The sequence below is a fragment of the Oryza glaberrima genome, chromosome 5 (genome assembly GCF_000147395.1).
Source record: "Oryza glaberrima chromosome 5, OglaRS2, whole genome shotgun sequence".
NCBI classification, from domain to species: domain Eukaryota; kingdom Viridiplantae; phylum Streptophyta; class Magnoliopsida; order Poales; family Poaceae; genus Oryza; species Oryza glaberrima.
Genome location: NC_068330.1, coordinates 228,977 through 252,992, shown reverse-complemented (window position 1 = coordinate 252,992; position 24,016 = coordinate 228,977). Strand labels below are relative to the sequence as shown.

The window sequence follows — 24,016 nt, the reverse complement described above, 5'->3', positions numbered from 1 at the left end:
CTAAACAAGACCAGAGATTGAAATGAAACCTAGAACAGGATAAGGATATGAGAGTTGAACCGAAAAATAAAAAAGAAAAATCAGACTCACCTCAAAAGCTTGATCTGAGCCGTCGGTATACAAGATCCAACGGCGCAGGGCACAAGCTGTAGGCCTGTACCAGTGCACCGAGAGTTGGGGGGAAGATTGGTGGCATTAAATGCAATATCTGAGCCGTTGTTTTGTGCATTGGATGGCCCAGATTCGATGTAATGTCATCAGTGCAGTTGCAAAAGCCCTACTACTCCTATACCTATACTACCTAGTACTCCTAAGAGAGAGAGAAGAGAGAAGAGAGAGAGAGAGAGAGAGATTGCAAGGGAAGGGAAGGGAGGAAGAGGAAGAAGCTTTTTTTACCCTTCCCACGAGCATTCAGGGGAGAGGGTACGTGCAGGAGCCAAGGTCCAACAAAGCGATACCTCCTTCTCCTACTCCTCCTCATCCTCGTCATCAGATTCGCCGCACGCGCACGGTGAACTCCTCCTTCCTTCCTGCATTTCGATTCCCTCTTCTTTATCGCATTATTTCCTGCCCTCCATTCTTCTATTTCCTGCCCTTTCTTTCTTTCTTTCTTTCTAATAATCGATGGCAAGATCGATCAACCTGTTCGTGGTTTTGGGTACCACTGCCGATTTCCCCACAATTCCGGGGTAAAAGAGCCATTTTTTGGGGGGTTATTTTTTGGGTTAAAGATTCCCTTTTTGTATCACACTGGGGGCCATAACTGTGTGCAAGTGCTCACCTGATTTTAACTGGTGAGGTTTGATCACCTATAAGACCATTTTAATCGTTTGGATTTAGGGCGTAATCGGACAATGTTGCCTTGTTCAGAGATAAAATTTGTATCTTTTGTGGTTGAGCGTTGATTTACTGAGGGGACTGAGCTGTATAACTTTTCCATCCTTTTTCTGCCCTCGTTATGTTTTGATCAGATTGATTATGTAATGGTGGTCTATTGCCCTATCAACAATCTCATTTAAACGAGCAAATAAAAGTTCAATCAATTATGGCAATCAGTTACATATCTGCTGCTGGGAGAAGTAAGGGTTGTAACCCTTTGTGGGAAATGGCTGACTATTCATAACTATTATGATTATCAAATTGTTCATTCGTCTTTCTGTTCTCTCTGCCTCACTCACTGGTGGCCTGGTGGAGTGAATGAGTGAGGGTTTACTGCCAATGGTACATTTCCTTTTTCCATGTAATAATCCCACATTATCACCCATTTGAACAGAAAAATACATATAGGAACTCTGCTCCAGCTAGTCCTCCGCAGAGGATAAGTAAAGGGAGAATTTCTCATAACATATAGCTGATGCAAGGATTTTGTTCAAAGTCACCTTGTCAAACCATTTTTCACAATCTAGAGAATATATTGTTTGGTTATTTAAACATGGCTTTCTTGATAAATATTTGATGAAATGTCGCATTGAATTTTGATCCGTCTAGGCAAATGAGTATTCAAGATTGATCTCTCTTTAAAGGCTAGCTTATATATACATATATATTCTGCCTGATGATCTTTTATTTATTTTCCCTGATGACTGATGGATGATGTCGGATTATATCTACAGAAGCAGCGATTGCATAAAATGTGCATGCAGCTGCTTCCATGTGAAATTCTAAGAGAAATATGATCACCCTCTGCAATAATCTTACTGCAACCTATCTTCTGCTGATGAGTTTGAAGATGCTTTGCCGTAGTTGTTCGCCAGTTGCAATATTTGAATAATAATAACAACAAGAAATAACCATCTTATTATCAGTTCTTTTCTTCCATTTACATACTTCTATTGTGATTGACAGATGCAGGAAGAATTCGATTGGCCAACCTTAGTGTTATCAACATCACCAGAAACAGAAAATGTTACCTCCAGCTCTGTGAGAAGCACAACCAAGAATGACGTGGTTGTTCAGCAAGGTTCCATCTCTTCATACTGGCCATGTATGCATCCGGCAGTTTCCAAATAAATATATTCTAGTTGAGGCTGTTTTTTGTACACCTTGTTTTATTCTGTGAAAATCTCTGTCTCATTCTGCAGGGGATGTCATGAAACTTGAAAACGACACCCATTTTCTGTCTCATTCTTCAGGAGATGGGATGAAATGCACAAAGGCTGACCATTTTCTATCTCATGCAAACAGGGGTTCATTGAACTTGGTATGGTACAAAACTATCTGTTCTACTATCGTTGATGGGAACATTTGAAGGGACATATTGCTGAAACATAAATACTGGGATGGGAATGGGTCACAGGGTAAATATATGGATACCTATTTGATCCACACTAGTTCAACTAAATACACAACATAAACTAGAAAAAAAAGCAATTTTAGTTGATCAGCTTGCTTGAATTAGAGTGGCTCAATGGGCACCCATATATTGACCCACTCCCATCCCTAATAAAGAAGTTTTGTAGGTAAAGAAATAACACCCTAATATACTGTACTAATCACTCAATCAGTTCAGCAATTGATATAGAATTTCAAATTGTTTGCATTATTTCAAAATTTTAGTTCAGTTGAAGTTAACAATAAAAGCAAGGACCAAACTGTAGCCAAGTTGGTTGGTTGGTCATGCAGGTGTGCATACCACCCACCTAGGTTAAATCTTACTCCCTCTGTTTTTTTATAGATGATGCCGTTGACTTTTGACATGATGTTTGACCGTTTGTCCTATTCAAAAATTTTATATAAATGTCAGTTATTTTGTTGTGACATGTTTTCTCATTAAAGAACTTTAAGAATGACTTGTACTTTAGCATATTTACACTATTTTTTTGGAATAAGACGAGTCAATGGCGTCATTTATTAAAAAATGGAGGTAGTAGATCAAAGGCAGGGAGGCAAAGCAAGCAATTATATTCCTTTAATTAATTAGGAGTAGCTGCTGGATTTTTAGCCACACTGCAGAGTTTCACTTGATTTGAAACATGCCCCTTTATTCATCACTATTTTTTGACCAAAGGCTAGAATTGCTCTGCTTCTCATTAGAATCAATGTATATTTACAGTGAGTGATGCAAGTTGTGAAAAATCTTTCCTTTGTTAGTAGCTGTAATCAATATATTATAGTAAATAAAACCATCATCCAGGTTCAATGTGGTAATTCAATTGTGTTTCAATGTTAATATGCAATTTATGGATAACATGCACTGCATTGAAACGTAAAGCTTTGTTCATCAGGTGACCCCTTTTTTCTTTTTGTTTTGTTTTGAAACAACTCCCTTCTCAGGATTATCAAGAACAACCTTCAAAGTCCAATTTTGCTACTGACCTTGGATCACATGCATATTCTAAGGAAGCCAGGACACTTGGAAGAGTATATCATGGGCAGCAGCCTTACTTTTCCCCTTCAAGCTGTTCTTGGGAAAAATCTTCTGCATTAAAAGTAGTGCCAAATAGTCCAGATGCATCAGGGCATATAGTTGGGGAAATGAGAACCAAAACCAACATCCTCAGTGCAAGGTCAAATTACCTTTCATATCCTACTGATGTTCCTCATATAAGGTATCGAGATGAAGTTAAAGTTGGTCTTAGCCAAGATGATAATTCCAAACAGTACAGAAGACCTGATCAATTTACTGCCTTCTCAAACTTCAATGGTCAATCTTCTGAACACCTTGAGGTACATCTGTTGATTGTGTTAATCATAATAGAGTTGTTACTTCTATATACATCTCTCTATCTGGCATCAGTAGAAAATAATTAAGATCATTTGAATTCGGGAGTATTTGACCGTGACAATTTTTTTGTTGAAACAGACAGCCAAAGGGGCAAACTACATGGATGAGATCACTCCAATTTCACGTCAATGGTGCTTTGATAATAGAGGCCCATCACTACCAAGAGGGCTGGACTATGGTGATGAGATACCATCGCTATCTTCTAAGAAGTGTAATGGCAATGTTGCATCATCATATTCAAGAATATGGGATTATAGTGCTGAAACCTCATCAGTCAGACAATGCTATGGCGATAAAATCCCATCTTTGTCTCACCATTGGCACTACCGAGATAAGATCCCCTTGCATTCTGGTCAGTGGTGCCATGATGCTGAGGCACGCCCATTGTCGAACTACCAGCAAGGTGCTTCTTATGGGAATGGTCGTTTAAGAGATAATATTTCCAGGGGTGGTAGGAATGAGCAAGTCAACATTATCTCAACCAGACGTACTATGACAAAACCTAGGGTGGCTAACAAGGTTGTAAGCAGCACCGATCACTACAAGATTAATAAGGATAACCTATGGAGAAATTCTGAGGATATAAGGGATCAAGTTCGTGGCCCCCGGGCAAATAAATTAAATAATTCTTCAACATCATCTATCAAGAATAATGCCATCCCTCCTTTGGTCTGTAGAGATCAAATTAATAGACCAGAGTTCACAGTTCAGTATGAGCATGCAAAGTTCTTTATGATAAAGTCATATAGCGAAGATGATGTTCATAAAGGTATCAAATACAATGTTTGGGCAAGCACTCCAAATGGTAACAATAAGCTGGATGCTGCTTTTCATGAAGCTCAGATTTTAATGAAGGAGCAGGGCAAAAGGTGCCCTATATTCCTATTCTTTTCGGTCAGTAAGGATGAAATTCTCTTCTTCTAAGTATCATCCTTATTAAGAAAAAGTCCACCTAAAATAACGCTGAGATATATTATTTGGCGTCCTAGTACCTGTTGTGTTTGATGCTTAAATATGATAGTTAAGTGAGACATGCCGGTGCTTTTTTTAGTGCATGTTTGTTTGTGTTTAGTTTATTGTCTTCTATTTAGGAAATTGAGATGATTGGCTGTTGTATCTTCACTCTTCACTTGCGGACATTTTATGATTTTAGTTTTCATCGTGAATGAGTATTCTTAAGAAAACTATAGTGATTGATAGCCATGGATCCAGCTTCTACAGACAACCTGCTCCAGATTTTCTTTTTGACTTGGTTAATTATTTCAACAATACATTGAATTTCCTTTGAGCTTGTTTGATTAGGAGGGATTAGATTCTGATATCTTTGTATTGTTAAGATTTCAGTAGAATTACTTGCTCAGTCATAATCCCCACCGTCTGAAAGAGCTGATTTTACCTGAAATATTGGTCACAATGTCCTGCCATTAGATTGAGTAATGGGCTTCTCTAGAAGATTTGATCCACTGGATACCATTCACCAAATATGCCTGAAGCATTTTTTGTCTTCTTTAAGTCCGTTTTATCATGTGACAACCAAAAGCTCTTGAAGCAGCTCCATATCTCGTCTGTTGTATGGCTATTTTTATCATATGGTTACTACATGTGCCTGAAGCAATTCCTTATTATCTGTTTTATGTTTTATCGTCTGTCCAATTTTCAAGATAGTTAATTTTATTATGATCCCTTTTTTTCCAGGTTAATACCAGTGGGCAGTTTGTAGGATTAGCTGAGATGTTAGGTCCTGTTGATTTCAAGAAGACCATGGACTTTTGGCAGCAGGATAAATGGAATGGATTTTTCCCTGTAATGTGGCACATTATAAAGGACATTCCAAATCGGTTCTTCAAACATATAACTCTTGAAAATAATGAAGGCAAAGTAGTTACTTTTAGCAGGGACACTCAGGAGGTACCATGCTTGTAGCTTTGTTCTGAGACTTTTTTTTTTTGAAAGGGTTCTTATAGTTAGAAATGGAATACTCTCTTTTATAATTTGTTTAGTCGTAGTCTCTTTTATATTGGTACAATCAAGAACATAGAAACTAAAAAGTATTCCATATCTTTGAAAATGAAATGGACACTTAACTATTTTAAATTAGGTGTCTATATCAGGTTGCCAGGTTTTATTTCCAGTCCTCTGAAGAAAGGTTTCCCTGTCAGATTATGAATATTCTACATGATGTCAAATGCTGTTATTCCATGCTTTGATTTTTTTTATCCATTTGTATTGTTGATTCGTTTTTATCCAGCAACCTTTTGTCCTTCTATGTAGATTGGGCTGCCCCAGGGTCTGGAAATGTTGAAGATTTTCAAGGCATATCACCAGGGAACATCAATTCTGGATGATTTTTATTTTTACGAAGAAAAGGAAAACATGCGCCATGCCCAGAAGGGAAGAAATTTGGAAACAACCAATCAAGATTTGTTCTCTGATGACTTCAGATCAATATCAGTGGTATGTGCTTTCTATTTAGATCTATGTTTTGAATGGCTACTTGATAATAATTTTAAGACAAGATGATACTTTTGTTATGTAAATATATTTACGAACACCATGGGCATTTTGTGAACACTGATTGTGGTTGCTTGCCAAGTCCACGTCATTATGCAGAAGTGCTCTTGATTAGAACGAATAATCTTCAAACCCTTCTTAACATAACGCTTTAAGGAGAAACTTCACGGTTTCCAGTCTATCTCAAGGAGAGAATTAACATGTATAGATCCTACTGTTGGAAACCAGATGATCCTGAACCATGTCGTTTAAGTTCTCACTATTTCGACCAACTAAGATACATAGAGAAAGTGAATATGAAAAAGGACTGTTGGAACTTCTCTGGATATTGTGCCGGTTTCTGCCACACATGGTCCGTGGTTGGGCTCATTGCTGCAAAACCAAACCATTGTAGCATGTAGCATCTCTTACAATTTGTGAAATATCTTCTGATGTAGATGGCAACTGGAGCTAAAGATCTTGAGAGTTTATGGGTCAGGAACTCGGGATAGTTTAGATCTCTAGTGTCCTTTGGTCACTTTTTTCTTCTGTGGCGTGTCTGTTTTAATGGAATGTAGGTTGTGATGTACTGTTTGTTTAATGGAATGACACGCAGCTCTCCTGTACGTTCGAGAAAAAAAGTTAAGTCTTCTGATCCTGCTTATTTCCATTTGTAGGAGAATTTGGAGGCCAGCATGCAGAGCTTGAGTTTCTATGAAACTTGGGAGTAATTTAGATTGTTCTAGTGTGCATCCAAAATCAGTAAGTTGACGAGTCAGTGAAGCAGCTCAAGGCTTGACCCTCCTTTGCAAAATTGGGTTGATCCAACGACGGGATAATACACAGATGAATCCAAACAATTTTAATGATATATATATATATATATATATAGTATTTTGTGTAGAACCACGTATGATTGTGGGTAACCTTAGAACAAGATTTGAACACACCGAATGTTTGTAATAGTTACTTATCTGGTGGCTACAGTGACTTTCCATAGACTAGATGAATTTGACGAAACTGGCAAGAACAAAGCACAAGTCTGTAGGGAATAATGCCATATTATCTGCGTGAACAATCATGTTGATGAATGTGCATCTCTTCTGATGTGTATGTGATGTCGGTTTCCTTCCTGTTGACATGAGCGTTAATGTTAACTAATGTACTCTGATCACCACGTTGTTCGTTGGTGTTGATGACACAGCTACAAGTTTCCATCCACAGAGATACTACCATGAGATTGTACCATAGCCCATAGGCTTTCTGTGATCATCAATTGAGGAGCAAAAACATAATCTAGAGACAGTAAAGAAAGGTTTGTTGCAGATTTCCTAGGAAGCATTTTGAATTGCTTGCCATGAACCACAAATCCACAATTAAACGCAAATTAGCAAATGAATGCTCATCTCAATGAGGTACCATGGCTGTGAAGAGCGAAACACTAAACCAGGTCGACGAGAAGGCTTCAGTTTTGACTCAAATTTAGAAGGAAATATAACCCAGGCAGACGCCTGAATGCAATACGCTGAATCATCATATATGCCTCTGAAGATAGATTTTGTTCATACAGGCGTCCAGGATGGCCCAGCAAAATGTTGGCAGGGACCAATCTCAATCTGAGGACATGACAAATTATAATTGATATATACAGCTTCAGAAGCGTTGTATTGGACAGATCACTCTCCACATCACGGCTACACTAATTTGATCGGCGTCCTTGGACTCGACGGAACGCCGCCAAACCTGTCGACCATAAGCTTGAAACAAGGGATGAAAACCATGTACAGCGCAGCAAGTGCGAACGGTGCAGCGATCAGCCACCCGAGCATCTATGATCCGCATTGGCAGTAGAACTCATGTCAGTGTTTCCTCAAAGGCAAAGCAATGGCCATATCATCAGCTAGATGGATAATAGATGAAGTTTGTTTACTAACCGCATGCACAATGCTGAGCATCACATCCTTTGAGGCCTGGCCAGTGATAACCTTCTTGAATGCATCTGAAGTCAAAGGGAAGTGTCCACTGCCTGTGATAACTTCTCCGAAACGCAAGAAAGGGACAATCAAGCTGAACAGAACATAATCAGTAATGAATTAGCAAAGCCAAACACATGGAAACCAAGTGAGGAATCTGGCAAAATGACAAGGTCACCAGCAGTGGTAAATCAATTCAAAGATTGTCATGGGTCATAAATCTACACTGTTGCACTAGGTACCGTTAGTCATTTACAGAGAAAATATACATATAAATGAAAGTGCAAAGGCAAAGACCTGAAGTAAAGCAGTTCATGGATACATCAGAAATTGTAACATATCCAAATATTCATACAGAAGGCATCAGATGCAAGCAATGAGCAACAGCAAATGCATTTACAAAAGCCATAAATAGCTAATAAGAACACAAAAATGGATTTGGGAGTGTATGCACATGAGGATTATAATATGTAAAGATGCAAACTGTAAGCAAGATAATACCAGAGTACCAAACAGGGGAACTCAGGCTACACAAACTCAAAAGAAATCAGATAGCCTGGCCTATCATAGATTCGTATCATAGAGCAAAGCTTGACATAGAAGATCAAGCATTTACAGACGTCTAGGACTATTTTATGATGCAAAAGACCACCATACTGTTATGAACAAAGTTTGGCGTATATACAAAAGAACATGCAAAGAGATAGCACAACAGGAATGTGGCTTCTCAATAATTTAATACAAGTTTACCTTAGCTCAAGGGGAGTAACAACGAAATTTAGAACCATGACAGTAACAGCATTGCAGCGACTTCCCAACATTGCTATTGCAACTCCACAAAGAATAACAGTGGTCCCTGCAATCATGAAAGCTCAAGATGCATCATGTTGTTTTGAGGAATATATGACATGCTTGCCACTTTACCAGTAGCTCAGCAGGCACGATGCTTACAAGTTACAACTTCATGCCACACAGTGAAAAGTGTTGACAGTTTCACTTGCAGGATTATACACAGACATGATTGAGCATCATCACCACAGAAATATTGTGAAACTTTTTAACTCGGTAGCTACTCCACATCATAATTACAAGTGCTCGAGAATATAAAACGGATCCTCCAAACTTCTAAGATAACAACCAGAATTAATCTTTCTAGAACCAGAACACTATTACCATTGCATCGCAACAACACTGAACTTCGAATTTCACAACAGATTAAATACACGTACTCTACATGTATCTGTAATTTACCAAAAAGGATTGTGTGCTATTTCTTCAAGACCATGGAGCAGGAAGTCATTGTTTCAAGAATAAAAAAAAGTTAGTGCCCCAGCTTATCAAAAGCCACAATGAAACTACACAGCTTAAATGCGCAAATTTGTATCTAATCATAACCTCCTTGGCTGTCTAAGGCCACTTAACTCAGTTAATTTGGATATCTTCTTTTGTTCAGTTAAACTATGAGAAAAATCTGGTACAATGAAGACATGCTGAGGCTTGAGAGGCTCCTTACCACATATCGGAAAGATCCCAAGGGTGACACCAAGAGCAGCAGAGAAAGCCAGTTGCTTCGGCTCAGCTCCCCTGCACAACATTACATGAAAGTTGTCAGCAACGCAAGGACAAAATGAAAACAAACCATTTCGCGAAGAAGTTAAGCAGATCTAGCCCAAGATGTGACACCGGATGGAAGGGGGAAAACTTACCTTCTAACTACTTGCATTAGGGGATCGACGACCTTGTTCTGTATCCATGGCCAAACGCCAATCCTCGTGAAAAACGACATTTTCTTGGCAAACTTTTCAAGAAAAAGAAGAGTCCAGCAAAACGCAATAGCCTATCTGTTGCGGGCACCAAGAAACCAGAACCTGCAACTTTTTATGATCAAATCGCGCGGAACAAATAAATGTCTGGCCTTGCATCATGAAACAATCCAAGAAATGGTGAAGTGCAACTATCCAACCCAACTTGTAGGGGAAGGAGACGAAGGAGGAATTGGATTGGAAGCGGGGGTGAACAGGGTGGGTGTCTTAAATTGGAAGAAAGGCTCCACCTTTGGGTTTGGATTTGGATTGCTTGTGAACAGGGTGGGTGGCTTAAATCGGAAGAAAGGCTCCACCTTTGGGTTTGGATTTGGATTGCTTGTGCGAAAAAGATTTTTTTTTTGCTTGGAAAGATGGGAGCGGAGGAGTTGACGAAATCGAGCGTGTGGGCAACACTTGGCAAGATCTGACAAAAAAGGTGACTGAATCTCTTCCTCAAATCAATCGAAGAGGAGATGAGGTGGGGAAGTAGAATTAATTTAATGGGGAAAGGCACTTTTACATATTAACCCCTATCTCCTCAAATCAATCGAAGAGGAGGTGAGGTGGGGAAGTAGAATTAATTTAATAGGGAAAGGCACTTTTACATATTAACCCCTATCTATCTAGTTGCTAGTTTTTGGAGGTGAGGTGGGAAAGTGGAATTAATTTAATGGAGAAAGGCACTTTTACATATTAACCCCTATCTATCTAGTTTTTGGATATTAAAATTTCAAGTAAATTGGTGTTACATATGCATAATTACCATTCCCTTAGTATATACTACTCCATTTGTTTGGTTTAATTTAGGTGGACTAGCAAAATGCCTGTGCATTGCAACGGATGAAAACAATACAATTTTAATAATTAATCTGTCACATGGTAAATCATACATTTCACTCATTGACATTTAATAAATAATACGTGAAAATATTTAGAAATACATCAACATCATTGTTTATTAATAATATTTTTCCTTTAATGATTTTAACTTACATTTTATTATGTTCTCACTTACATATAAATTTATATTTTTCTTTAATTTTATGTATGAATCGTACTTAAAATTTATAAAAATATTGAATTAATATTGTTTCTAACATTTTATTGTTATTAGATTGTACTTGGCACATATCATTTTGCATTTTTATTCTAAACTATAGTTTATTTGAATTTATTAATTACCTAATTTAAATATCTATATTATTAGTCTAAATTATTTTTAAAATTAAAAACATTAAAATATTATAGATATATCACAATGTTTTAGGGACGGGAAGACAAAGTATGTTCAATGGTTTCAATTTATAACCTGATAAAGAAAGAATGTTAAATTAGATTCATGCAAGTGGCACAAATGTCTTTTAGAAAATTTATAACCTGATAAAGAAAAAAAAGTTAAATTAGATTAATGCCAAGTGTGACAGTATGTCCTTTAGAAAATTTTGTGGAATGAAAATTTCTTATAAGAATATACCTTGATAAAAAGATATTTTGTGTGACTATGAGTAGTTTGTGGTCTAGATTCTTCTTAAGAAATTTATGTGAGTTTGGATGAGTACAAATTATGTGAGCTTACATGTTTCGTTCTAAGGGTGTTTGGATGACCAAATTACATCTGCTATAATAAAAATGGAAATCAAAATTAACAACAAGTTGGAAGTAGGTGGAGCTGGGCAGAGGCAGATCTAACCCTGTTTCGGTTGAACCCCCAAACTTTTTGAGGGATAACGCAGAATACCTGATGTGGTACGGTGTGGGTAGGGAGGGGATGCTCACCGGCGAGCGACGATGCGGTGGAAGAATTGAAGGAGGACGCCGGGCGCCACCTCTGCTCGCAGGATGGGGATCGGCGCAAGCGGCGGGCGAGGAGACGAAATTCGAGGCCGAGGCCGAGGCCGGATGGGATGGATTAGGATGCTCACCGGCGAGCGAATGCGGCGGGAGCAGGAGGACGCCGGCGCCACCTCTGCTAGATGGAGATCGGCAGGCGAGGAGACGGGACGGGACGGATTGCGGAGGCGGAGGTCGTGCAGCGCTCTGCTGCCGCGGTATGGGTCATATGCACAGGCCCATGAGGCTGGAGTTTTTTCATATCCCAAAAAAGTTCATCTAAGGTCCCTTATCTTGTCGTTGAGTTTTAACAGGATCACTTTTAATTGTTGTTGTTGTTCACGTGGCGGCTGAGTCAGTGTAGGGCCCCCACAAGCCAACCAGCAATCTTCTTTCACCTCACTCCCCTCTACTCCCATCTCAACCTAAACCTCCAGGGCATTCGCCAATGGGTAGGGAGAAGGTGTCGGGCGGTGGGGAAAAACTCGACGGCGGAGGCCGTCGGCTGACGTGGCTCCCAATGGCCGGGAGCGCTCACGTCATGAACGGGTTGCACCTCGATCGAGCCGAGGATCCCTCACACCAACCCCGCGTTCTTCATGCTCTCGGGCGGCACAAAGCCGGCGGCTAGACCTCGATCTGACGAATCAACAATAGCGCTAGGGCGAGGCAAGGTGGCGTGGCACGACGGTTGGCGGGGGCTCGGTCACCGCAACGACAAACCCGAGGTGGGGGATTGTTGGCAATCGCGATGATGATGGCTGTGAGGAAATTCGGTGGCGGTGGTTGAAAGGGAGGGGAGGAAGATCACGAGTAATGCAGAACATGGAGCAGACTGTGGGCGTTTGATGCGTATACAGAGATACAGGAGTGGTAGGTCGAGACGAGAAAATTGATATTATACCATCTTTGAAAAATGTGGCTTCGCTAAAATGCAACTCTCAAACGAGTACAATTTGCTGCTGGAATGCCATTCATTTTCTCCATTTTACATGAATTGAAAATGTTTTGGCACATAGACAGACCTTTTTGCCCCTGGCGGGCAGCGGTAGGCACGCTATCTGCCCGTTGTCTGTTGTTCTTGGTTGGTTGGTGAGAGGAGGGGAAGAAGCCGGCGCGACGACGAGGGAGGCAACAGCGTGGGTGCGAGGGCGGTGGTGAGGCGGCTGGACAGGATCCGGAAGCGGGGCACACTGTCGTCGTCGGCCGGCTGTGCTGCTGCGATGGAGTGGAGGAGGGGGCGGCGCAGCCATGTCGGCGAGGAGGCTCGTGGGCGCGCGCGTTCTGGCAGATGAACAAGGAGAGGCTGGCTGTTCGGGGAGGATCGAGGTGGCGCGCTGGAGCATCATCTGCTTCCTCACGGAGAAGAGCAGCCGTGCTGTCCATTCTGATTATTCACACGAACGAAGCCTACCAACCCTGACCACCTTATTGTCTGAAACAAGCCCTTGCTCTGTATCATCATTGAATCGAATGGGGTAACAAAATTCTCTTCAGAAGCCTTGCATTGCATGCAAGGAAATCAAGAATGATGCCATCAACTTGACCATGCCTTTGCTTGACCATGCTTTGAACCAACTGGTTGGAATTGGATCAAGCATCTATTGATGAGCTAGTTAAAATAGCGTTCACCAACTTCATATGAAGTCTGTTAACCCTTGTTCTTCGAGAATGAATCCTTCTGCGATCCATCTATTTATCAAACGTTGTTTGTTGATCTCATTATCTTCTGGAAATATACTCAGGTACAGCAAACAAGCTCTCAAATGGTGAGGAACATCATAGTAACTGAGAGATAATATCATTTTCATGATATCAACATCTGGGTCCTTTGCAAGCACGAGAAGGAGCCAAGGAGAATGGTGGCGGTGGCTCACCGGTGATGGGAACAAAGCAACGAAAGAGGGGATGAAATCTAGAGGGGGTATTTTGGTCAGCTCATCAAGAAAAACAAGGTAAAATTCATGTAATTTGATTAAAAAAAAGAGAGGAAGAAATGGCATTCCAGCAAGTTGTACTGGTTTGAAAATGGTGTTTTAGCAAAGCCACATTTTAGGATGGCATTCTAGTGAAACCCAATCCTGAAGATAGCACAATGTCAATTCCGCAGATGCGATCTAAACCGTTGCGTGAGAACCGAAAGAATGAGTGATGACTGAAATCATTTGTTGAACTATGGGGTAGATTTGACGAATTCACCATCGCTGGATGGAGAGCGACGCGGCAGATAGAAAAGGCTTGGAGAATCATATGCTACATCCAGTTTTTTTTTCTTGTGCAAACAAGAAAAAAAAATAGTACTCCATCCGTCTCACAATATAATAACTTTTAATTATATATCTTGATAAAAAAATATGTCTAGATTTACATCTAAAAGTTACTATAACCAGCCCGCCATTATGATTAAAAGATAAACAGCAAGATAAGTTGCTATAACCAGCCATTATGCTCAAAAGGTACTAAACAGCAAGAATGATTGTCTGTCTGTCATGACTCATAATGTGGTCGAGTCGAGACTCGAGAGCACGTACATGCACACACATTTGATGGCGTTAAGCTGCCGAGTGTAAGTTACTTGAGCATTTGTACCATGTTACAGGGACTTTGTTTTCTCCAGCTCAACACACCAAATTTACTCAAATAAATCAAATTAAAACGCACACAAAGAATGCCAGTAAACTAGATTAGGCTAGCTTTCTTCGTCCACGATAATGGTCGATCCCGTGCCGATCCCAAGCTCCATGAGAGAAACCGTGTCTTCCTCGAAGAATTGCGGCAGAGGGCAACCCTGTCAAAATGCAAATCGATCAGATCCCAGCCGTTCCAGCATGCAAGTATTTTACCCTACCTAGCTTTCTGCCTCTTCTTTTCTTTTTTTTTTTTCCTTTCTCGACAACATTTTAATACATGAGCAATGAGCACAAATAATCCATACCTCTTCCTCAAGATACAGTCTCAGTTTAACGTCCTTCAGTTTAAAGAAGCTCTCGCACAAAGATTTTAACTTTCCAACCTATAACATGCAAATCATAGGCAATTTAGCCGTCGTAGCAAAACAGGAGAGCATGTTATATCACTGTCAGCAAGTTGCCACTAATATCTCGCATGTGAAAGCTAAACATAACCAACCTGTGTTTGAGAGGAAAGGAAAGGAGAAGATTGAAAAGATACACCAAATGAGGTAAGTCATTAACACATGATTAATTGAGTATTAATTATTTCAAACTTGAAAAATTGATTAATATGATTTTTTAAAGCAACTTTTCTATAAATAATTTTTGTAAAGCACACACCATTTAGCAGCTCGGAAAGTGTGCATACGAAAAAAGAGAATCGTTTTTCTCTATCTGCTGGTCTCAAAGACTCAAACACGAAAAAAGGACAGCTAATAAGTAGTAATAGGACCCAAGAAGTACTTACAGTAGTTGCAGGAGGCAGCTTCTTTGTCAATGGTTGCTTCTCACCCATAGATGGCCCTACGCATTTCAAGGTGATACCTGTGTGCAACGGAGGAAAAGAAAAACTCACTTCCTCGCATGCATACCATACAACTCTCTTGCCTTAATTATAGTTCAACATTATTACTTATAAGCCCAGAAGCCATTTTTTGAGGACCAGAAGTCCTTGAACTCGGCTTCTCATCCTCAATACCATGAAAGGCCTTCAGCTCAGCAAATCTGCATTGACAAATCGTTATTGCCTAAGCATAATCCAATTAATAATTGGTGCGTCACTATGATCAGGTATCTGTCCCAGCCTAGTCCCAGGGAAGTTAAATTTAGCAAATGAAGCCAAGCAACACAAATTTGGAAGCGCGTGTAAACATCAAGATAGACATATAATCCTAATTGTTGAATAACAGGTATAACTGAGATCATATAGGCTGGAATTGACTAGGTAGAGCTTTTCTAGTTAGTAAGGTCACAGCTCATGTGGTGAAATCATTTAAGTAACAACATGTGTCCTTTGCAGCAAAATAATGGCATATGTAGTGAAAAATCCTTTGGTTATATCATGGTCATGTGGTGTCAAAAAGTAAAGAAGGGAAATTGGACAACCTTACCTAGGGTGCAGCCGTTTGATCTCTTCAGGATCATATGATTCAGCTTTTCCCATAACAAGGCGAACATATCTATGTTTTTGCATCAAAAGTATCAGATATCGTAATTGTGGTATTCCTTCGAGAAAAGCAAGACAATATAGATAAGTGCAAAAACACTTTCTAGAAAACCAGAAGAAAAATTCACCGTTGGCATGGATAAACACACATGTAAATAATGGATGGCTAGCCATATACTGAGGCCCTATACATCATAAAAGAAGGTAATAAATTTACAGAAGGGATTAACTGACCGTATCTCTGCTTCCCTTCGCTCACGTGGACTTATCTGGATATGGAAAAGAAAGATGAAGTAACATATTTGTACAACATACATGCTCAAGAAACATCCAGGGACTCAACATACCTCACTACCATTCAGTATTTTAACTTTTCCTAGTCGGGCGATAAGCACAAATCGAGGCACGCCGCCCTTGGCAGGGTCAGCTACAGGATTATCAGAAAGCCTGACATCCTTTAGAAAAGTAGATATTAGTATTGGCGTGCTAAGCCATAACTAATAAAAATACAGTGTGGTGTACATCATAACATTCTTGTAAATCTAAGAATCGCAGTGTATCAAAATCTTGCAGTTCTAACTGTTCAAACCTCATAGAAAAGGAATTGAACATCAATACTAAATTTCAGAATAATAAACACAAACCATTAGAAAGAAACTTGCTTACTGTTAAACTCGGAAAGAGGTTAAGTGAATCCACAGAAAGGACCTCATCTATCTGGTTAGATCCTGAGGCATTTGAAAGTGATCATTAGCAAGTCATTTTGAACTTACTTGAATTAAAGGCAGTTCTTAAACAGAAAATATTATGGAAAACATTTCATGGCGCATGATCAATTTTCCCAAATAGATAACGGAAGCCAGATATTACAGAAAATATCTTAGATTCGATATTTTGTTATGGAATAGATAAGGGAAGCCAGATCACAAAAAATACCTAAGAGAAGAACTCGTAGTTTTTCAAAAGGCAAAACAGCTGCATCGCCAAGAGATCCTAGTGGAGGAGGATTGGATGGATATGTTACATGTTTTAGCATGTTCTTATTCAAATGGAGTTGTTCCAAGCTGCCCCAAAAAAGAAGGAAAAACATCAATATCTACAGTTCTGAAATGCAGAAGTAACATTAACTTAAGACAAAAGCTTCAGTTATACATTTGTACCTTCTTAAGTAAGATAGTTTCACAATTTCATCCCATGAATCAATGTGATTGTCTTCTAAATTTAAGAGTCGCAGTGTATTGAAACCTTGAACAATATTTCCAACTGGAGTCTAGATAAGCGGACACATGATAGTTTATAGTTAGTTCTTCAAAGCTGTTTCTTAATGTACACAAAGTTGAAGAAGGAAAACCTTGCACTGCAAGATTTGGAAGGACTACCTATTCAAATTTCCAAATGGATCATTTTCCAGTTAGCCAGGGGAAAACTTTTATGAGGAGTTTCTGTTTTACTTTGGATGAATAACAGTAAATGAAGCAGTAGGCATAAAATGCATGGCAAAAAAATGTACAAGAAGAAACGCTAACCATCATTGCTTTTATCCTGTTCGTCATTAGATGGAGTTCACTGAGACATGAAAATGAGACTTTAATCTTTTCAACCTGTTCACATAAATAAACATCAACTTATACTGTGATTGGCATCAATAAGTAGAAGCTTAATTGTGTCAGCCAAGGGGCATACCAGTTCCCATGTTACACCACAGTAGTTGAGAACCAAAACACGGATATTCTTGACAGATGAACTGTCAGTAAAGTCATTCTCCATGGTATTGTTTGTCAAATCAAGAATTTCCAGTGATGCCAGAGCTTCACACAGAGAGAATATATCCTGTGAAAGAACAAAACTGTTCAGCCAAATGCCAAAAGAAACATAACATTAGCATCAATTGTGAGAAAACATAACAAAACAATTGAAAGTTCAGGATATCAAGCAAATCGTGACCTGTACTGTCAAGTGAGTAAAAGATGCTAAATGTGCTTTCAACAGAGGTGAAAAAGATAAGATGGATGGTGATGATTACATAGCTTACCAACGCACATGAGAAGTATTAATAATCCAATACAGGGATATACCACAAGTTTTACTTCTAGGTCAAAATAACATAAATTTGAATAAACTCCAAGCTTATGAGTAATGAAGTTCAACAGCACAATGTGGCACCATTGTAATGAAGAGCATACAGCCTTTTGATGTGCATGTTTCAATTTATGAAGTTTTGTATGTTATATCCATACTAATTAAAAATTGTGCTAACCATAATGTTAGTCTCTTGAGGTACATACTTGCCACTGAGAGAGAAGATTTCCAGTTAAATCAAGCTGTCTGAGATCTGAAACGAGCAAAACTATTGTCAGTACTCATCAGAATTCAGGATAAACATAGGCCAAGTATGCATGACAGTCCTGCCAGCAAATTTCTAATGAATGTTTACTAGTAAAATCATCCCTCCATTGCTCAGTGCCTACTAATGGCCTAAGAGAATTCATGCCATTTTCAAATAGATTATGTAATGGTGATACAACTGAATTAGGTCCTAAGGGACTAGTCTTAACCCAGAACCTAGATGCTAGAGGTGAGCCAATACATAATGTCATCTTTATAGGAAATATGAGAATATTGTAGTTGAAAATGACCCAGCTGTGGGGTGAACACATATTTAGTTTGCTAAAGGAAACTTTAATAAGAAAATGCAGCTAAAAGGTATTTCAACTCAGTTATTGTAGATGCCGACGTTGTTACAGTCGGTCAGTACATCGAGTCTCAAATTTACACTCAAAGAATAAAAAGTGACACAAATACGAAGTACTTTAGGTTACCACCCTTTTAATTTTGCATACGTTAAGAAACTATAAACTCTATTCCATTATCTCATTTCCAATGCCAAAATATGCAGTGAACTAAATGCTTTAGCTGCAGAGCCTCCAGTGAACCAAACAAAATATATACATTGTGTTCCCTCTAAGGAAGGTAACGTTTCCAATATATAAGATCAGGAAGCTTGACATGTATCGCTGGGTTGCAAAACAATCAAATAAAAGAGATGATTTAAGGATTAAAGGATAGTAAGTACTTGGAACCAAATTCTTTAGTTCATCTCCTGGCCCAATTGAGCTTACTCCCATGTAGGATACAGATGCACTGGTCAGATCATTGAGGTTTTTCAGCTTTTCCTCAACTTTGTTCTTGCCAACCAATTCCACTGACACGCGCTTCTGACTTGTTGAGAAGACATACATTTCATCTGGACACAACAAAATGTTTATATCGGGTATCATTATAAATGTAAAAAGGTGTATGCATATTGCTTTTACAAGCAACGGAAAATCTTCTGCCCTTGAAACAGGGAAAAGAAAACAGAGTAGCTGGAAAATCTTACGCCAACCCACCAATAGCACATGATTTTGAAATTTTAACACGAGGTGTCCCATACATGCTCTCAAGCAATGAGCAACTGTCAAATTCAAGAGTAGTACATATACACATGCCAACATGAATGCTTGAGCCTAAGTTGTATAATGCAACAAAAAAAAATGTGTAGCCAATTTCTCGAATGCTATATACAACGCATAGAAGGTAGAAAGTATGTACTAGGATGAATTTTAGCAAAAAATTAATAAGTGGAATGGGAAAAAAAAGAAAAAGAAGCTAGCTGGTGGAATGAAGAGCAGCAAGATTTGGATTTGGAAGCCGAGGAATCGAGGGATGCGGACCTTGTTCCTCCTTGGTGAATTCCTCGACACGGTAGCGGTTGCGTATGGCGTCGGGGAGCGTGATCCCGGCGCTGAGCGCGGTGGGGCGCGCGAAGGAGGCGGAGCGTTCCCCGGCGGCAACGAAGTAGCGGCGGCCGGCGAGCGACCCGTCATGGCGGCCGCCGGCGCCGGCGTCCCAGTCGACGCCCAGCCAGTCTCCGGGGTGGCCGTCGACAGGGCCGAGGTAACGCACGGTGCCGACGCGGGCGGGGTCGCCGGCGGCGTGCACGCGCTGTCCCAAGCGGAAGGCGACGGCGGCCATGGATGTCGTCTCCTACTACTACTACTACGAAGTGAAGTGAATTGGGAGTTGCCGTTCATTTCTTTGGCCCATTTAGCCCCATCGCTTCACTATTTTGGGCTGTGGGCTGGCCTTATCCGGCCCAAATTTGGAAGTTGCAACTGGGAGAGATGATTTTTTTATCACCATCAATCAAAAAAGAAAAAAAATACTCTACTACTGTACTAGATGAAAACAAAACCTTTATATGTCAAGCTTTCACCAGCTTTACAATCTTTAACTAATAATAATACACCATTGGTAGCAATAAGTAAAAAAGACCTACCACAACCAAACCACTTTGCATTATCATACAAAATTTCACAATATACTGTATCATGCAAGTTTGTACTAGTATTTTCTCCGTCCTAAAATAAATATACATGAATATGGACATAAAAAAAAGATAAATATAGTAATTTTGAGTCACAGCCTAACTTTAATTTGGACTCTCAAGGGAAGAAATTGACTGTGCTTAGTCACCTGTCAATGAAAAGCTCCCAGTCCTTTTTGACTCTTAAAAATTCCTTTTTAGCCGGCAAACCGAACCCACTTTGTTGTGAGTTGGGAGTTCCTGACTTGGGTTTATGGCCTGATAAAACGGATGCGACCGCACCAAGAAAAGAAGCAACCTTTTTGTTCGCTTTGCTTCCTTGGTTAGTTTCCAAGGTTGCCTTCTTCTTGTGATCCTCCTTCCACCTGTCTCTTCCTCCCCTTCGCTAAAAAACCTCGCCTTTTTAGAATTCTAGTTAGTTTTTCGTCCTCCAAATCCGTCGAGACCCAACAACCCAAGAGGACGCCATGAGCATCGAGTAGTAAGTTCCCGACTCTCCGCCGCCGCGGCCGTCGTCTCCAATTTCCCCTCTTTGTGAAACTGCGATTAATGGTGTTTGCGTTTTCTGATGCAGCGATTACCTGTTCAAGCTGCTCCTCATCGGCGACTCCTCCGTCGGCAAGTCCTGCCTCCTCCTCCGATTTGCTGTAAGAAAGCCTCCATCTTAATTTCGCTCGGAAACTTCTCTTCTTTATTTCAATAGAGTAGCACAGTTCGGTGTTTAATTAACTTCTCGTCCTGACAAGTTCCGGTTCGTTTGATTCATACAGGACGATTCGTACATCGACACTTACATCAGTACCATCGGTGTTGATTTCGTCAGTACAAATCTTCCTCTTCTCTTGCTATTGATGAACCATTGAATTCTGCAGTTGCTATCATCTAACTGAATCAAATTTCGTTAATTTGTTAGTGAATGTGTCACCTTTTCAGAAAATCCGAACCATTGAACTCGATGGGAAGACAGTGAAGCTACAGATTGTAAGTTCATTCCTCATCGAGACAATTCTCTTATGCGAGTTCAGACCAATCCATTTTTTAGATAATTGCACGATTAATTCATGCCTGGGATGCATGACTTTTGATGATAATGCCTAGTTCTAGAAACTTTGGAACTCAATCTACTATGGATTAGGGATGCTTGGCTTGTATCCTCCCTTAGCATTATCCTGTCAAAACTTGAGTCATAAGTTGGTTTTCAGTTCCTTTTTGCCGGACCGGTGTTTTCAGTTCTTACTCCCTTTGTTTATACTCTCTGGATATTCTAAAACGTGGTGCTAGTTCCAATAATCCAAAATTGTAATCTTAGAGGAATACAATGATAGAACCATGGTGATGGGTGTAAAATTTAAGAATTTTGCCATCTGTGCAGAATATTCTTGAATGAAACAACTTGTCCATGCTTTCTGAGTTGTTGACCTGCCATTTTCCTCCTATTATTGTTGAAGGGAGAATGGACAGGAAATGGAGCAATTACCATGCAGGCATGCATTGACAATTACCCCTAAACTAATTTGAGGAACTGGACTGTTCAGCAACTTTGTTTTTGGAGGGAACTGGTACAGTTGATAGGAGAGGTTTTCAAGATCTAGCTAATTAAGACCACATAGCTTAGAGTTATAGTCAGGGAGAGCTTATAGTTGGGACCCTAAAGAAAAGCTTAGAGTTGGGACAATGTACTTGCCAAGCAGCTGATTTACTGCATCAGTTCACATCAGATTTAGATTACACATGCTTGCCAAGTAGACATATATACATAAACAATTGGAAATTATGGTCTTAATGTTTAATTGTTTGGTGAGTATTGATGCTTTATGAAATATACCTTTATTTGTTCAGCCCTCAAATTATTATAATGATGTTGTTTCTTTTTCAGTGGGACACAGCAGGTCAGGAAAGGTTCAGGACAATAACAAGCAGTTATTACCGGGGAGCTCATGGAATCATTGTAAGTCCTATTGAGTTTTTGCAGTTTATAAGATCTTTAAAATCTTACACTGATTTTTTTAGCTGTACTGTTTTTCTTCCGCGATGTAGTACTGAATGATTTACGATTGACTGAATAGGTTTACAGTTTACGTTGGTTGTTATTGAATTGAATTTCTTCCTTCTTTCTTTTTGCATTATATGCTGTGTTCTACTTTTCAAGATCTAGACTTCCACGCATGGAGTTAATACATCTTACAATACTTTTTCAGATTGTTTATGATGTGACAGACATGGAAAGCTTCAATAATGTGAAGCAGTGGTTGAGTGAGATTGATAGGTATGCCAGTGACAGTGTATGCAAGCTTCTAGTTGGGAACAAGTGTGATTTGGTTGACAGTAAGGTTGTTGATACAGAAGAAGCCAAGGTAATTTATAGTTTTAAAGAAATCATAGGAAATTTCTGCAGTCATACTACACTTAGAATGTCATATTCACTGATTGTTGCTGTCATCAACTTATCAGAGATGTCTGTTGTTAGCATACATAGATCAATGTAGTATCCATTGAGCTTATTGAAGGGATATTGTCATATTGTATCCCTGGTTGTGAAAATATTTCCAGAAACCACTATGTAGCATGTACCTTCTTTTGTAGACCTATATCTTTGTATGTTCTTGGTATATATCTTCCTGAATGCATTTTCAGTCTCTGCTCTTCAGGACTAAAGACTGAACATGGTATCAACTGACTGAAATGTTAATGTTTAATTGCAGGCTTTTGCAGAGTCATTAGGGATTTCTTTTCTTGAGACAAGTGCAAAGGAATCCATCAATGTGGAGGAAGCTTTCTTAACCATGTCGTCAGACATCAAGAAAAGGTAGGAGTAATCCATTTGTGCACCCTTGGAGCCTTGGAGGCCCATATTTTTCCCTAGCTTAATTTTGAACTTCTTTCTCAAATTTTGTCATGAACCTTTCCATCCTTTGAAAGGAAATTCCAGTTTTGCACTCGACCATGAAATTTGATTTCCTAGGCTATGACCATTCTGAATATTGCTTCTTTATAGCTGATGAAAGTTTATGACAATTATTTGAGGGTGCAAATGAATAAATTTAATATTAGAAAGTTGAAATGTTGATTTAAAAAAATTCTAAGAAATGCTGGTGAAGAAAGTTTTTAAAGAAATGGAACCATTTAGGAACTTGGGAAACGTGCCCACGATAATCCATAATTCCTAAGCTGAAAATAATAGGACCCTCTTCATGTTGAATAATAAATGCCGATGATGCAGTTTATGTACCTTTTGTACTCCTAGTTCCTTTCCGTGCCTTTCAACAACAAACGAGGGGTCTATGTCTACCTGACTGACTAGTGAATTTCCTTGCCGTGCAACCTCTGCAGGATGGCAACCCAACCTGCCATGGAGAGGAAACCAACTGTCCATATTCACATGAGAGGCCAGCCCATTCAACAGCAGAACAGCAGCAGTAGCTGCTGCTCATCATGAACTCAACAAGACGCCCTTCCTGTCATGGCACTAGCCAAAGGTTGGAGGATTCATTTCGTCACAAGGCTGGAAAAAAAAAGCATTGGATTGGATGATACTTTAGCATTAGACAACATCATCATGCGTGCACAAAGTGTTCGTTACTTGCCACAGTTTGTGATATCATCGGTTTGTTAAAACAGTTTATAAGCCTAAATTTAATATATATGATGCATGATGTTGGAACTGAACATCATGATGCTTGATGCAAGCTTGTCACTCTTGTCATTTGCT

General features: G+C 39.5%; 4 protein-coding genes across 6 annotated transcripts; 2 read left to right on the top strand and 2 right to left on the bottom strand.

Moving 5' to 3' along the window:
- The first annotated feature begins 330 nt into the window (after positions 1-330).
- Positions 331-7,351, top strand: LOC127773310 (YTH domain-containing protein ECT2-like). The gene is made up of 8 exons (XM_052299360.1): positions 331-511; positions 1,846-1,984; positions 2,082-2,200; positions 3,274-3,666; positions 3,803-4,618; positions 5,420-5,632; positions 5,996-6,178; positions 6,892-7,351. Exons 2-8 carry the CDS (start codon positions 1,846-1,848, stop codon positions 6,943-6,945), a joined length of 1,917 nt encoding a protein of 638 aa, XP_052155320.1. The 5' UTR covers positions 331-511; the 3' UTR covers positions 6,946-7,351.
- Positions 7,352-7,709: 358 nt separating this feature from the next.
- On the bottom strand, positions 7,710-12,034 carry LOC127773311 (uncharacterized). Of its 3 annotated transcripts, none has more exons than XM_052299362.1 (6): positions 11,769-12,034; positions 9,894-10,061; positions 9,701-9,771; positions 8,938-9,043; positions 8,149-8,281; positions 7,710-8,043 (listed from the first exon to the last, which is right to left on the bottom strand). In XM_052299362.1, exons 2-6 carry the CDS (start codon positions 9,971-9,973, stop codon positions 7,909-7,911), a joined length of 525 nt encoding a protein of 174 aa, XP_052155322.1. In that variant the 5' UTR covers positions 9,974-10,061; positions 11,769-12,034; the 3' UTR covers positions 7,710-7,908. The 3 variants fall into 3 exon arrangements, with proteins under 3 accessions (XP_052155322.1, XP_052155321.1, XP_052155323.1); XM_052299361.1 differs by having other exon boundaries at positions 9,894-10,055; XM_052299363.1 differs by having other exon boundaries at positions 9,894-10,055; positions 11,915-12,026.
- A 2,248-nt stretch (positions 12,035-14,282) lies between these two features.
- On the bottom strand, positions 14,283-19,984 carry LOC127773738 (tubulin-folding cofactor E). Its single transcript, XM_052299905.1, has 15 exons — positions 19,655-19,984; positions 19,015-19,185; positions 18,227-18,273; positions 17,625-17,771; positions 17,468-17,542; positions 17,102-17,211; positions 16,878-17,005; positions 16,608-16,669; positions 16,289-16,396; positions 16,176-16,210; positions 15,886-15,954; positions 15,408-15,499; positions 15,243-15,319; positions 14,758-14,835; positions 14,283-14,610 (listed from the first exon to the last, which is right to left on the bottom strand). Exons 1-15 carry the CDS (start codon positions 19,953-19,955, stop codon positions 14,512-14,514), a joined length of 1,599 nt encoding a protein of 532 aa, XP_052155865.1. The 5' UTR covers positions 19,956-19,984; the 3' UTR covers positions 14,283-14,511.
- Positions 19,985-20,564: 580 nt separating this feature from the next.
- On the top strand, positions 20,565-23,993 carry LOC127773740 (GTP-binding protein YPTM1-like). Its single transcript, XM_052299908.1, has 8 exons — positions 20,565-20,788; positions 20,882-20,954; positions 21,078-21,125; positions 21,241-21,288; positions 22,184-22,255; positions 22,506-22,661; positions 23,010-23,113; positions 23,638-23,993. Exons 1-8 carry the CDS (start codon positions 20,775-20,777, stop codon positions 23,741-23,743), a joined length of 621 nt encoding a protein of 206 aa, XP_052155868.1. The 5' UTR covers positions 20,565-20,774; the 3' UTR covers positions 23,744-23,993.
- Positions 23,994-24,016: the final 23 nt, after the last annotated feature.